The 16,259-nt window shown below is 39.7% G+C and overlaps 1 protein-coding gene across 12 annotated transcripts in view; it reads left to right on the plus strand.

The window, feature by feature from the left end:
* Positions 1-16,259, plus strand: part of EVI5 (ecotropic viral integration site 5) — a 232,499-nt gene that overhangs the window by 149,466 nt on the left and 66,774 nt on the right. For 10 of the 12 annotated variants that reach the window (XM_085024007.1, XM_021090208.2, XM_085024006.1 and 7 more), the window contains 4 exons: positions 3,114-3,248; positions 5,259-5,399; positions 7,101-7,259; positions 14,899-15,045. In XM_085024007.1, coding sequence (XP_084880133.1) covers positions 3,114-3,248; positions 5,259-5,399; positions 7,101-7,259; positions 14,899-15,045 — 582 coding nt within the window. The remainder of the gene's footprint in view (positions 1-3,113; positions 3,249-5,258; positions 5,400-7,100; positions 7,260-14,898; positions 15,046-16,259) is intronic. The other 2 variants (XM_021090209.2, XM_085024010.1) reach the window with 1 other exon arrangement.

The raw sequence follows: 16,259 nt of genomic DNA on the forward strand, positions 1-16,259 counted from the left end.
TCTTTCACTTTCTTATTATTCCTGTGTTCACTGGAGTAGCATTTTTAATTTCCTTCAGGAACTTTTCGTTTGTATTCACAGCTTGGCTATTTGATGCAAGAGGTCTAGGTTTTGGCTTATCTGGGCTTTCAACATGCCTTCCTCAAAAGCTCAGCATCTAGCTTTTGATTTAAAATGAGCGACATGCAACTCTTACTTGAACCCATTGTAGAGGCCATTGTAGGTTATCAGTTTGCCTCGTTTCAATAGTGTTATATCTCAGGGAATGGGGAGGCCTGAGGAAGGGAAGAGAGCTTGGGAGGATGGCTGGTCAGGGGAGCTGTCAGAACACACAGCATTTGTCACTTAAGTTCACCACTTTAAAAGGGTGTGCTTCGTGGCACCCCAAAGCAATTGCAATAGTAGCACCAAAGATCACTGATCACAGATCATTATAACACGTATAACAATAATGGAAAGGTTTGGAATTCCCACCATGGTGCAGTGGGTTAAGAATCTGACTGCAGCGGCTCGGTGGCCGTGGAGGTGCAGGTTTGATCCTTGGCCCTACACAGGGGTTAAAGCGGCCAGCGTCTCTCTTATACTCCATCTTCCCCGTTTTATAGATACTTCCTTGGCGATCTCATCTATTGTCTATACAGAAAAAATCTGATACATAGTACCTGATAAGTGCCTTTATACAGACTATATTTGACAGTGGCTGAAATCACATAGGATGAACCTACAAAATAAGAAAATTAACAGAAAGATTGAGAGAAAACACACAATATTGAAACCCTGGGGCCTACTGACTGATGCCCGCACACACATACACACACAAGTGCATGTAGACGCACACACCAATAAGAAAGGAGTGGAACTGACAGAGGAGACAGGGAAGATAGGCGGGGGGATCATGAAAGAGCAACACCGCAGAATCTAAGGAGAAAATTTTAAATTCCATAGACTGTCTGATGAAGGTAAGAGCTGAATAACAGGGCTGTCCATTGAGTTTTCTATTGTTACTGTGTATTAATATTGTTAGTAATTAGAGCAGTTTCATTAAGGGGTGAGGACTAAAGCTAGCTTCCCGTGTGTTGAAGAATAAATGGAAAGTAGAAGAAGAGAAATAACATGTAAATTATAGAACTTATTCCTTGAACAACAGAGGATAATAAGGAGTTTTATAAATTTTGTGGATAAAAATTTATTCCCATTATTAGTACATTTTTTTTTTGTACTTAGATCAGTTGGTTTATACCAGATCAGCGGTTCCTTTTCATTTTGGCCCTTTTATATTTGATATATTCCTGAGGCTCTTCTGATGGAGTCTTGGCAAATAAGCCTGAACTACTGTTGTCAGAGCTTTAGATAAAAAGGGAAAAAATTCTAGTATAGCTTATTTTAAAAAATGCGGTCTAATTAAGAACTCATAGCACCTGCGTTTTGGATATAGTGGTTCCAAAATTGTGCCATTTCCTCACTTGGTAAGGTAAGTATTTGCTACAGGGATACACCGCCTGCAGGTGTACTCCTTGTATTGAAATACTGTTCTTACGGAGAAACGACATGTAGAGCACTGTGTTTAAAAGGCCCCGTTTGCTTAGTACGTGAAATGTGCATTTAAAAAATGTATTTTCGGGTAACTGGGGCGAGGGAGAACTGTATATTTTAATTAAATATTTAATAATTTTAAAATAGGGTTTTAATGTTACGTCTTTTTTGTTCCCGGTGTATTGAAGAGTAAAAGGAACCATTCTTTACTCATGCCAGTTCAGTGGGAGATTATTCTCTGTGAGTCTGTTCTGGAATTTTGAGTTACCACTATTCCTTTACTATATGAGTTAAATGTGAAGTGATGGTTTATTTTAGGAAGTCATTTATCACGGCGAATTAGGTATCTTTTTGTGTTTTGAACAGCTTTCTGTAGAAACTAGTTTGAAAAGGGATTTCTTAGTTGATATAAAGTAGAAATGGAAACGGAGAGGTTTCATGCTTCCATGGTTAATTTCTTTGCACAACATCTGTTTTTCCTTTGCTTCCAGCAGTCATTTTCATGTGTGTCTTAAAGACATCTACATTTCTAACAGCAAATACATTTTGGTTCAGTTAGGATTTACGATGGTTCATGTTATTACAGATGCCTTGTTTTTATTTGTTAGGTTAAAATAGGATTTTTAGTAAATGTGTATGTACTTGTCTTCTGTAGTCTGTAACAGTGCCATCCAATAGCAATATAATGTGAGCCACGTACACATTTTAAAGTGCCGTACTAAAAGGAGTAACTAGAAGTTCCTGTTGTGGCTCAGCAGTAGCAAATCCAGCTAGTATCCAGGAGATTACAGGTTTGATCCCTGGCCTCACTCAAGGGTTTGGTGTTGCCGTGAGCTGTGATGTAGGGTCACAGATGCGGTTTGGATCCAGAGTTGCTGTGGCTGTGGCATAGGCTCACAGCCATGGCTCTGATTTGACCCCATAGCCTGGGAACTTCCATATGCTGCAGGGGAGGCCTTAAAAACAAAAAATAAATAAAAATTTTTAAAAAAGAATAGTGATTAATGAAATTAATAATTAATAAAATAATTGAAATTAATATTTTGTCTAACTCAATGCATTCAAAATATTACTTCAACATATAATCAACATAAAAATTAATGAGATATTTTACCTTTTATTTCATATAAAGCCTTCAAAATCCAGTTGGTAATTTACTCTTGAAACCTTTCGTAATTCGAACTAGCCACGTTTTGAGTGCTTGGTAACCCTGTGTGGCTGGTGGTTATACTGTTGTACAATGCAGGTCTTTAGAGTCGAAACAAATTCTTAATATCTAATCTAGATGGATGGGCAGATAAAAGATGATTTTTTATGAGTTGGATTCAATTAGTGTAGTAACTGATTATAAACATGCAGTAATACGATCATCTTTATAGCTATCTTTCTATAGATATAAAAACCTGGAATTTTTTATTCATTGGAAAGTAAATTAGGGGAAATATGCCGGAAATATTAGATAGATGGAACTTTTATGGCCTGGTTGCCCTCAATAGTTGTACTGTATAATTGCACTTATTTTTATTGTGAATACATGTCCATACTTCTGTGAAGTTTCAATGTATGTCTGTAACTTGTAGCATAAATGCAGTTCCAACTACAATGAAGATTTTGTGCTACAGCTAGAGAAGGAATTGGTCCAAGCCCGTCTGAGTGAAGCCGAGTCTCAGTGTGCACTAAAGGAAATGCAGGATAAAGTTCTGGATATAGAAAAGGTGAGAACAGCGTTAATTTTGTCATTCCCAAATTAGAAGGGACGTGTGATGGACATTCGTTAAATCCTTATTGAGCAGTGAAATTTGACTTGGTCTCTCTGCGCATTAGAAACCTTACATGTTAGTTCCTGAGAGGAAAGGGAAAAAATACACGATTCCCATTCATTCTTTGTTGTTGCCGTACTACTCAAAGTCTCATGTTTAGGGTAAAAATGGAGATTAGAACCCTTTTAGAGGGGAAACAACCAGCATAACTTTTATAAGGTTAGTATTTAACTGCCGAAGAAGAGAACTTAGGGCATGTCTCAAATACTGTCATAGCGCTGCAAGAGGTGTAGGAATCGACTGACGTAAGCAGTTCCGGGAAAACCTCATCTGAGCGTAACCGGTACAGCTTTCCAGGCTGCAAGAAGCCACCTCAGAACACACAGGAAGGTTTTAGCCGGAGATGTATTTTAACTTACCTCTTGTCAAGGTTACTGAGGAAATTGAAGGACTAGATAAGTCGTGGAAATAGAAAGGCCCTTCGATTTCTTAGAACCCTCAGACTTGAGAGTCTGTGTTCTAGATCACATGCTCCAGATCTGTTTTCTCATCTGTAAAATCTTAGAGGGTTTGAGCTCTCTGTTGCATTTGTTTCTTTCACCCTCAGGAGTGGAGTATCTAGTCGTAGCATCAAAAATTTATAAATAGCGGACAGGAAAGTCCTCGAGTTGTTCTTAACTGTTGCTTAATGAAATAGAGTAGGTTGGAACTACCATCAGTAGTGGAATAATTTTGCTAGAAGTCTATTTGCTGTTTGTATATTATTTTTAGAAAATTTAGTCTCCTATTTGTTAAGGAAAAAAGCCAGCAAAAATGCTGTAAAATAAAATATGTCTAGGGAGTTCCCATCGTGGCTCAGTGGGTAACGAATCTGACTAGGAACCATGAAGTTGCGGGTTTGATCCCTGGCCTCGCTCAGTGGGTTAAGGATCCAGTGTTGTCCTGAGCTGTCGTCTAGGTCGCAGACGCGGCTTGGATCCTGTGTTGCTGTGGCTGTGGTATAGGCCAGCGGCTACAGCTCTAATTAGACCCCTAGCCTGGGAATCTCCATATGCCACGGGTGTGGCCCTAAAAAGAGAAAAAGACAAAAAAAAAAAAAAAAAAAAGATTTCTTAAGTAGCCTTGTAGGTATTCATCTTATAGGGTAAAAAGGAAATTGGAAGGTTTTATGTTTCCTATGGTTAATTTCTTCATGCAAGGTATTTTTTTAATATATATGCAGTAAGTTTCTGGTTTTCAACTAGGAAAATATTTAAAGTCCATCATAAAAAAATGTGTAGTTGGAAAGAATAATTTTATTCCATCTTCTTTGTGGGCTAAAATATTCATGAAATATTTCAGAAATAGAAAATTTCATAGACTCAGGACTTTGATATGTCATCAAGGAAATTAAAAGCTTATAAGCACACGAAAACTTGCTCATAACAGCATTATTCATAGTGACCCCAAAGTGGAAACAACTCACATTTCCATCAACTGAAGAACATATAAAATATCCAATGGATATTATGTGACAGTAAAAAAACGAACCTGAAACACTTGCCAAGTGAAAAAACCCAGTCCTAAAAGGCCGCATACTGTATGATTCCATTTATGTGAAGCGTTCAGAGTAGGCAAGTCCTCAGAGACAGTAGATTAGTGGTTGCCGGGGGCCCGGGGCTGAGGGTGGAGGAAATGTGGAGTGACTGCTAATGGATGTAGGAGTTCTTTCTGCTGTGATTAAAATGTTCTGAAATTAGTTTGTGGTGACGGTTGCACACTCTTGTGAATACTTTCAAAACCACTGACTAGTTTCATGAAAAGGATAAGTGGTTTGTGAATTACACCTCAAAAAATTATATAAAATTAAGTACAATTAAATATGGAACATAATAGCACTTATTCTTCTGCTATATTTTATTACTGTATATGCTATATCTTTAAATTAAAAAAAAAAATCCCCGATTGAATTTTCTCTCGCTTTAGAGAAACAACTCCTTTCCTGATGAGAATAACATTGCAAGACTTCAGGAAGAACTCATTGCTGTGAAACTAAGAGAAGCAGAAGCCATTATGGGTTTGAAAGAACTTAGACAACAAGTCAAGGATCTAGAGGAACACTGGCAGGTATGTCAGTATATTTTGTGTGCTTTTTAAAAAGAAGGTAAAACCTGAATACTCATTTTTTTCCAAATTTGAAGTAGTCAACAAGCAACTCACAGAATTGGGTTTAAAGTGAGAAAGACCCTGTTTAATGTATAAAAACTGCGAGCATTTATAAATTGAAAGTAACTTTAAGCGGTTTTTCTGTTTTTTATTCTTGTAATTAAATAACAGATCAAATAGAGATCAAATTCTATTTTTGTTGTGTTGTTATGCCATTGTGACTTGTGTAAGTTTTTCTAAAGAACTATAAGAAAATATTCCTTTATATAATTCATATTTCTTCTGTTGATATTAAATTCATTGGTCAGTGTGAAACATCAGAAGGGTGACATCCATATAAATTTGTAACTTCTTTTGAAAATTGATTTTCTCACAAAATAAAAAGACTTAGTTGTATGCCTACAGATTTGTTCACAAATGAAGAAAACTCTTGATAAGCAGCAAAAATCCAGAATCTATACAACAGAAGGGACAGAGGAAAGGAAAAAAAACCCCACACATCATATCATTTCAGAATAGTGATCTAGGTATGAGTTTAGGGAGGGAGAGGCATCTAATGAAGACTGAAGCTAGTCCCTAACATTGCCATGGCTTTTTTTTTTTTTAAAGAATTATGGAGCAATAAACTAGAAATTAAAAACAAATGAGGAGTTCCCGTCGTGGCGCAGTGGTTAACGAATCCGACTAGGAACCATGAGGTTGCGGGTTCGGTCCCTGCCCTTGCTCAGTGGGTTAACGATCCGGCGTTGCCGTGAGCTGTGGTGTAGGTTGCAGACGCGGCTCGCGGCTCGGATCCCGCGTTGCTGTGGCTTTGGCGTAGGCCGGTGGCTACAGCTCCGATTCAACCCCTAGCCTGGGAACCTCCATATGCCGCAGGAGCGGCCCAAGAAATAGCAACAACAACAACAAAAGACAAAAAAAAAAAAAGACGAAAGACAAAAAAAAAAAAAAAAAAAAAAATGAAACAAAACTGTCCCCCATCACAGATATTTTGAGGACACTACTTTTAACTTCTAATATTGTTTGCTTAATTCATAAATGGTCCCTTTTTCCCCTTTTCTTGGGATTTCATTAAAAATAACATGAAAATCTCTCATTAAAAAATTTAGGGGAGTTCCCGTCATGGCTCAGTGGTTAACGAATCTGACTAGGAACCATGAGGTTTCAGGTTCGATCCCTGGCCTTGCTCAGTGGGTTAAGGATCTGGCATTGCCATGAGCTGTGGTGTAGGTCACAGACGTGGCTCGGATCTGGTGTTGCTGTGGCTCTGGCGTAGGCTGGTGGCTACAGCTCCAATTAGACCCCTAACCTGGGAACCTCCATATGCCGTGGGTGCAGCCCTAGAAAAGAAAAAAAGAAAAATTTAGGGTGAAAATTGTATTTTTTATAATAACTCACCATGTAAAGAAAAAGTGAACTATATCTGAGTTTATATTCCAAGTCTGCCACTTATTGACTGTGTCACCTTTCTGAAGCTACTTGATCACAATATCCATCTTCTTACCCGTATAATGAAAGTAATAGTTTAAGATTTCCTGGGGAGTAAATACAGTGATGCATTCAAAGTGCCTAATATAGCACTGGGCCTGAAATAAGTGCTCAGTTAAGTTGATTCTTAATACTGGGAATCGTCTTTTCAATAGAATTATTCTTGTATTCCAGCGCCACTTAGCTCGTACTACTGGGAGATGGAAAGACCCACCTAAGAAGAACACTGTGAATGAGTTACAGGATGAACTGATGACCATTCGACTTAGAGAAGCTGAAACACAGGCAGAAATAAGAGAAATAAAACAAAGGATGATGGAAATGGAAACACAGGTATCATGAGAAAGCCCAGTAGCTTTAAAAAATTATTGTCAGCCCATCAAAAATTTATGAATGTACAGATTGTATCATTAGACTAGAGCTCAAAGACAGACATATGAAACTGTCTAGACTAGTTTTCTAGCCCAAATAAAGAGGGCTCAAACTTAGATTCGTTGATATAAATCTCTAAGAAGAGATTTAATGTCTTCTTTGACTCATTCAACAAAGTTTAAGCAAGTCATAGACCTCTCTCTGACTTTGTTTCCTTGTTGCATGACCTGAAAGCAAGAGTTTTCATGTTTCCTTGTTGCATGACCTGAAAGCAAGAGTTTTCATGTTTCCTTGTTGCATGACCTGAAAGCAAGAGTTTTCTTGTAGAGCCAGAGTTCTCACCTCAGCACCACTAACACTGAGGACCAGAAAATTCTTTGTTCTGGGGAGTGGCCTGTGCAGTGTGTTTAGCAGCATCCCTGGCCTCTGCCTGCTGCCACGTCCTTGTCCCCGCTCTGCTCAGTAGCGCCACACCCCCGTCACACTGGGATGACCAAAAGTGTCTTTGCACATTGCCAAGTGTCCCCCCAGGGCCAAAGTTGCCCCTGGTTGAGAACCATTGATGTAGAGTAGAAGGTAAATGATGCTTTCTAAAGTTGTGTAGTGTGCTGACTCTGAGCAGTCAGTTCCAAAATTGCACTTCTTTCTTCCCAAGTCCGCCCTTTTTCTAAAAGATCTTACCTCAGAGGTACTTGACTTACGATCTGCAAGGTCCTTTCTATGAAAGCCATTTGCATTATAGAAGTATATTTGGCTTTTACGTGGACCGTCTGTGTGGGCTGTATTCTCTGACGTTATCTGGTTTTCAGAATGCTTAGTCAGTAGGGGGCATAGTTAACGCACGGATCATCCTGTGCACTTAGGTGCACAGTGATCATTCCAGCTTCAGCATGGTAACATCATATGTTAACCCTTTAGAATAAATAGATCTCATTTTACATTGTTCAAAGTTATTTTCTTGTACTCCTCATTATAATTAAAAACTACTGTAAGATTTTGAAAAGTAGAAATCCAGCTTTATGTTGTAAAGTTATATTTTTATAATCAGATTTTTATCTCAGTGTAGATATTAAAGATGCAAATACAACTTTTAAGCCGGTGTTTAGGATGTCTTTCAGAGTGGCTTTAGGTAAATAAATCAAACTCAGCAAATGTGGTTTTGAGAACTTGCAAGTTCAGAGTGAACTTACACTTGAGAAATGAGACAGGCACAAACTATATTTAATGTACTTCACTGTGTGAGATGATGGATGTTAACTAAATTTACTGTGGTAATCATTTCACAAAATATGTAAGTCAAGTCATTATGCTGTGCACCTTAGACCTATGCAGTGCTATATTTTAATTATATCTCAATAAAACTGGAAGAAATATGTAATTCAGAAATTTGTAATTAGAGTTAGATAGAAATTACAGTGGAGAATAGCAGAGGACAAATAATTCCAACTAAGTGATATGGGGGAAGGCTTCCTAAGGAATTTGTATTTTGCCCTGTGCCTGACTAATGAATGTTATTTTGGGTGGATTTTTGCCATAAGAAGAATGATTCCTAAATGTCAGTGCATGAAGTGGTGATGATTCATGAAGTTTTCTCATTGCAAAATGAGAAAAATTTTAAAAAAGTGTGGTGTAATGTTAATGCCATATTAATTATCTAAAGAATATTATATCAAACCCCTATGTAACCAGCATCCAGATTAAGAGACTTGTCCTTGTTGATACATGTAGCTCCAGTTCTTTCATTTTAATGACTTTTAGAAAAGTCTACCTACCATAGTTTATTGAGCTACTTTCCTCTTTGTGCCGGTTTTTGCTCTTACAAGCCACGCTGCTTTGTACAGTCTTGCATGTTTCCGTCTGTATATCTTTAAGAGTTTCTTAGTACAGGGGTTCTTATCTTTTTGTGTGTGCCATCAACCCCTCTGACAGTCTAAAACCTATGGACCCCTTCTCATAACATTTTTTGTCTTTTTAGGGCCGCATCCACAGCACACGGAGGTTCCCAGGCTAGGGGTCCAATTGGAGCTGAAGCCGCCAGCCACTACCACAGCCATAGCCACGCCAGATCCTTAACCCACTGAGCAAGGCCGGGGATCGAACCCGCAACCCCATAGTTCTAATTGGATTTGTTTCCTCTGCACCACAATGGGAACTCCCTGAAAATACTTTTTTAAAATAAACTCTGAACAACTTTAAGCGATGCATTTGAAATTTGAGCATGTAGATGAAACGGACATTTTCCTAGGGAAATAGAATTTTATGTAGGCTGTGACTTTTGTTTTTCTTTTCTTGACCTTCTTGGACCTTTGTGACTGCTGTGAAATTTGGGAGATTCTTGGTCGTTACTTCATTGTATTTCTCCTCCCACACTCTTCTTGAGAGGGATTTCCATTACACTTGTGTTGGATTGTTTGGTGTCGTCCCGCAGCTCTTGAATGCTCCATTCTTTTCCCTCCTGTTATATTTTCTCTTTGTGTTTTAGTCTCTGTTGACAGACATAGTTCTCTTGACTTATCACCAAGTTCACTGATTCTTTCCTCCACTTTGTGAGCTGTCTGATGAGCCCTTGAAGGCATTCCTTACATCCGTTACTGTTTCTACTTCTAGCATTTCTGTTTAATTCTTAGTTTTCATCTCTCTGCCGATGTTACATATTTGATCTTGCATATTTTTCACCTTTCCTATAGAGCCCTTATTTTAAATTTCCTATCCAGCCATTTCAATATCTGTGTCCTATATGAGGCTGATTCTGTTGATTGCTTTTTCTCTTGAAAGTGTTTTGTTTTTTACCTTTCCCCATGCTTTGTGATTTTTTGTGGAAAACTAGATGTGTGTCTTGGGTAGGACAATAGACTAAGGCAAATGGTTTTTATGCCTGAAAACGGGCACAACTTTCCGTCTACGAGGCCTTTAATGTGGGGGATTTGAGTTAATATCGTCAGGAGTCGGGCTGGTTTGAGGTTTATTGTTTCTGTGGTTACCCTCATTGTACCACGGGCTTCGCATTCCTCTAGCAATGTCTTATTTTTAGAATGGGGGTTGGTTTGCCCAAGGGTTATCTCCGTATCTTTAGGTCTTCTTCCCTTTGCCCCACACTGGAGGGGAGGCCCGTCGCCAGCCGTATTCCACTGTTAGTTGTTACAGGAAATTGGAGGATGGGACGCCTCCGTCCTATTTTCTGATAAAGCCTCAGCCCTAGATGCATTGTGTCCCTGGAAGTGGACGTTTGGCCTCATCAGTGCTCCTGTCCCGCCCCTGACTGTAGACGTAGGGTCAAAATATGGTCCAGCTCCTTCCCCAGATGCACTGGATTCCCCAGTGCCCCAAGGACAATGGTATTCATTGCCCGTCTCCGGGCAGATCAAACCTGTGATTCCGTAGAGGAGACAAGCAGGGAATAACGTACCCCCCCCCCCCACAGTTCTGGCTGCTTCCTCCCTCCCTGAGGCCTGTCCCACACAGATCCTTCTCCAGACTCATCACTCTTTTGTGTGTACCTATTGGGGTCCACGAAGGAAATGTGTCCAGGGGTCTGCAAACCCCCCGGCCCCCCGGATCCACACTCCAGCCAGCCCGCACTGCCTTCCACCAGCTGGATGTTTGTTCTAGCTGAATTATTCTTAACAGCTTCCGACCGCATCTGCCCTGTCTCTCCTTAGACTGGGGACTAGTCGATGGTCCTGTGACTTCACTTCTCTGGGTTCAGCAATAGTCAGGAACGTAAGAGTCTGGCTGGCTTTTTTTTTTTTTTTTTTTTAATTGAAAAGATGGGAGCAATCCTCTTTCTGGCTCTCTACATCCTCAATTAGAAGTAAACGTCTCTATTAATTATGATGTATTTGAAATTGTTTTATTTTATACTCTGTTTCCTCCTTTTTTTCTATATGTTTTCCTCCTTTCCTGCTTTTTATTGGAAAATGCTTGCTTGACTGAACAAAGCCTAAGGTTAGTAATCATCTCTGTCTTCTTTCCAAACTGTAGAAGAACTTCATGTGCTCTTCCTCCGCCTTCCAGTGTGACGCCCTAACTCTTAGTGTCCGTTTTCTTGCCTCCACTTCCTCGGCACGGCTGCTGTTTTATGGAGTCAGCACTCGTTTGGATTTGTCTACCCGCACGCCAATTTTTGGCTCTCTTCTTACTTTTATTCAACCGTTTCTTTCCAGTTTCAATCCCAAGTTGTAAATTCTCTCACTTTCTTAAAATACTTGTAGCTTTTTCTCACTCTTGTGTGAGAGGTTAGCTGAGTGTACTTTTGTAGGAGGAATTTTTTAAGCACTTCCTGTTGAGATGTCTGCTGGTATTTCACTTTCCACCTTCGCAGATACTCAGTTTTTCCCTTGATGTGTCTCTTCTTTAATTTTGAGTGTTTTTTAATAGTGTGTTTTGATGAGGATTTATTTGTATTTATTCCATGTGGGGCTGGTTGTGCTTCCTAAGCTGTAGATTCATCTGTGGTTATTTCTGTTGTCTTGTGAAGAATTCTCACCTATTAACTCCTTAGGCCATCATATCTCCCATCTCCTCTTTTTTCTATTTTATCCTGCATCACCTATTAGGTATATCTCATAGCTCCTTATTTGCTTTTTTTATGTCTCTCGACCTCTTCTGAGACACTAATTATTTCCTTAACGTGTCAGATCTCCCATTTAACCCTTTAATTGAACTTTTAAAGTAGTGTCTGTTAATTTTAGAAACTGTATGTGGTTATTTTTCAAATTCACTGAATGTTTTTTGACAGGGACTTGTTCTTTATGTTTTTGCTTCTTTTTATCTAATAATTTTTTTTTTTTGGTCTTTTTTTGTCTTTTGTTGTTGTTGTTGCTATTTCTTGGGCCGCTCCCGCGGCATATGGAGGTTCCCAGGCTAGGGGTCGAATCGGAGCTGTAGCCACCGGCCTACGCCAGAGCCACAGCAACGCAGGATCCGAGCTGTGTCTGCGACCTACACCACAGCTCACAGCAACGCCGGATCGTTAACCCACTGAGCAAGGGCAGGGACCGAACCCGCAACCTCATGGTTCCTAGTCGGATTCGTTAACCACTGCGCCACAACAGGATCTCCTTATCTAATAATTTTAAACTATTTTGTATAAAGTCCAAAGTGATTATCTGGAGTTCTTAAAAATCCATTCTTGTTGGGAGTTCTCTTGTGGCAGAGTGGATTAAGGGTCTGGCATTGTCACTGCAGCGACGTGGGTCACAGTTGAGATGCAGGTTTGATCTCTGGATCCCTACCCGGAAACCTGTACATGCTGCCGGCGTGGCTAAAAAAAAAAAACCTACTCTTGCTGTCTGTTCTGTCTACTGTTTCTCCCAGTCAGCCCCTGGGTTTTGTTTATGTGTGAGTGTCTTGTAATGGTATTTGGGGCTGCGGGGAGGAGTTTTATCTGTGGGAATTCTCTGCAGCCTGTGTTGAAGATGTGTGCCTCTGAAGTGCAGTTATATGTTTGAACGGTAGGAGGTAATACAGTAAAAAGAGGCTGTGGAGCATTTTGAATACAGTACTAAGAAGTTCACTCTTAATTTTTTAGACAGACTGTGTTCACTGATTGAAAGTGAGAAAGAAGAGAGTGATATTAAGAGTGTCTCAGGGGAGTTCCCATGGTGGCGCAGCAGAAACGAATCTGACTAGCAACCATGAGGTTGTGAGTTCGATCCCTGGCCTCACTCAGTGGATTAAGGATCCCGAGTTGCCATGGGCTGTGGTGTAGGTCACAGACGTGGCTCAGATCTGGCGTTGCTGTGGCAGTGGTACAGGCTGGCAGCTGTAGCTCCAATTCGACCCCTAGCCTGGGAACCTCCATATGCCACGGGTTCAGCCCTAAAAAGCAAAAAAAAAAGAATGTCTCAGGAAGGATGCATTTCTTCTTATGAATCAGGAGGATGAGTAGTAAAGAGGAAGAAACCTGGAAGTGGTAGAATGTTTTAGAGCTTCAGTATATTAAAATAATCCAGATTTGTGTGTGTGTGTGTATCTTTTTAGGGCCACACCCTAGGCCCTAAAGGTTCCCAAGCTGGGGTCGAATTGGAGCTGCAGCTGCTGGCCTACACCAGAGCCACCGCAATGCCAGATCTGAGCTGCATCTGTGACCTACACCACAGCTCACGGCAATGCTGGATCCTTAACCCACTGAGCAAGACCAGGAATCGAACTGGCATCCTCATGGATCCTAGTCAGGTTCTTCACCCACTGAGCCATGATGGAAACTGTTAAACGATCCAGATTTTTTAATTAAAACTGGAGGCAAGGTCATTTTCATAGAGTAAGGTATAATAAGAATAGGTTTAATAATAGCAACAATTGAGCATTTATTAAATATCTTAAATTTTAAGCATATCTTAAATTTCCTATCATAAACTTTTCTCATATAATTCTAATAGCACAGCCTTAAAAGACAAGCACTATCAGGTATGCTTGTACAAGTGTATTAAAATGTGATAGGATTAGATAACTTGACCAAGATAACTTGAACTGTTAAATGAGGAGCCAGACTTTGCCCGTCTTTGGGTATGAAAATTCCTGCTGTCTCTTTCAGGCCCCTAATAGGATAATTTAGGCTTAAGAGAATTCCAGCTGGGTGGGGCCTGCCTGGGAAAACTACCTCTTGTCAGTACATTCAAGGTCTGTGTTTATTAGCATGTCCTAAACACTAAGCAGCTAGCATATATTGAGTTCTTATATATTAAGCTCTGTTACATATGTTACTTAATTCTGAAGACAACCAAATGAGAAATAAATAGTATTTTATATACATTTTTCTCATGAAGAAATAGAAACTCAAAGATATTAACCAGTTTGCTTAATCACCAAATAGCAAGCCAGAACTCAGAACCAGGCTATGTTCCCCAAAAACAGACTGTGCTAGGGAGTTCTCATCGTGGCTCGGTGGTTAACGAATCCGACTAGGAACCATGAGGTTGCGGGTTCGGTCCCTGCCCTTGCTCAGTGGGTTAAGGATCCGGCGTTGCCGTGAGCTTGGTGTAGGTCGCAGGCTTGGATCTGGCGTTGCTGTGGCTCTGGCGTAGGCCTGCGGCTACAGCTCTGATTAGACCCCTAGCCTGGCAACCTCCATGTGCCATGGGGGCGGCCCCAGGAAAGGCAAAGAAAAAAAAAGAACAGACCATGCTATATGTTGTCGGACCGTAGAGTTCACGTGACACATTTTGTAACGTCAGAGAGTTTACAGGCCAGTGTGTGGTGATGATCAGTCTGTGCTTTCTTTCGGGAACTGGAGAAGAGCCTTCCTCTTATCCCTGTATCTGTCTACTTTATACCCCATCGATTATTTCAGAAATGAATACCTGCAAGTTCTATGAAAACATCCTTACAGTTTATAGATATTTATTTTGTGAATGGTAAATGGAGCTTTAATGAGAGTTGCTAATATGAACCGTATGTATTCTTTTGAACAACTTGATTTTTAAAGCACTTTTATAATTTTTTAAAAAATATTTAACTATATGTTGAATAAAATATGCCTATACCTACTAATAACATTAAAAATTACATGCCTTTTGAGGCATGTAATGCATAAATAAAATGTATACGTTTTTTCAGGCGTTGTATCTGTACTCCGTGTATTTATATTTTTAATTATTAGAACCAGATCAATAGTAATCATCTTCGAAGAGCAGAACAAGAGGTGATCCATCTACAGGAGAAGGTGCAGTATCTTTCTGCACAGAACAAAGGACTACTTACCCAGCTGAGTGAAGCAAAACGCAAACAAGCAGAGATTGAGTGCAAGGTAAATATATCAACAAAGTGTATGTTTTTGTGAGTGTAATAATGCTTTTTGTTTTTGTTTTTGTCTCATAAAACCACACACACACACACACACACACACACACAAACTAGTCTTATTTCCCAGTTTTCTTCAACTTAGTTTGACGATTGCTTTCAGACCAGGTTAGCTCATCTTGCTCTGCGTGGATTTCAGGCAAGAAACTTCATTTTCAACCACATGGTTAAATGCGGGTGCAGGAAATTAAGTTAACCACGTGGTTGAAAATTGGTATCTCTTTGACCGGTACCTCTTTAAAACTGGAGCTTTTAATGTCTCAGCCAGAAAGGTAGGTCATGTAGAGAGGTCGAGGCAACTCCACTTTGGTGCCTTGTTTTTAGTGGACTGTCACTTACTGGTGCATGTTTTCTGGTTAGGGTAGAGAACAAAAGAGGTGTGTGTGTACCAGCGGGTTGGGAAAATTGTTTGCGTTTCACCTTATGAATGAGTTTTTCAATTTTTTTGTGAAGTGTTTGGATTCATAAAGCATGGAAAAGTTTTTGAATGCAAGTACACGTGTTCCTTAAATAAATGCATCTGTACTGCAGTGGGGGGTGTGGAGGGAGAGGGCTGAGTGTGGGTGTGTGAGGTAACTAAAGAGATGGCTGCCGTGTGGACGCGAGGCTGGAGCCCTGAGGACACGTTACAGGATTTTAAAAATAAAGCAGACAGCTTTCCATGGTGAGATGGAAGGAATGATGCCCTTTAAAGATTCCAGCCTTATTCTTCAATGATAAGAAATAAAGACTTTCAATGGCACATATAAAGCTGTAATTCCATCAACTTGTTCTGGTGTCATTAAAAACCAAGAGTGAAGCTTGAGTGGTTTATCAGTGTCACTGAAATCCAGAGATGAAATTACATCCTAATAAATATGCATGGCTGTTACAATTTACACTGACAGAAATCTGTAGGCAGTACTGAAGTGTGTACCAACAGAAGAGTAGTCTCTCGTGAAAGATGTGAGTGGACTAATTTAAAAATAAGATGATGTGACATAGGCAAATAGCACTTGATCATATTTGAGGGGTTTTTTTGATGCTGTAGTGTCTATGCTGACTTAATAAAAAACTGAATTTAATCTTTGTTATTGTTGGTATAGGCTTTCCTCAAACATAACACTGGATTTAATATTGCTCCTCAAATACCTTAGCATCTTTTAATCACAGAAGGTATTC

Source organism: Sus scrofa, chromosome 4 (genome assembly GCF_054392235.1).
Source record: "Sus scrofa isolate SSC_HxYL_T2T_F1_AM1 chromosome 4, Sscrofa_HxYL_maternal_Yorkshire_Landrace_v2.0, whole genome shotgun sequence".
Taxonomy (NCBI): domain Eukaryota; kingdom Metazoa; phylum Chordata; class Mammalia; order Artiodactyla; family Suidae; genus Sus; species Sus scrofa.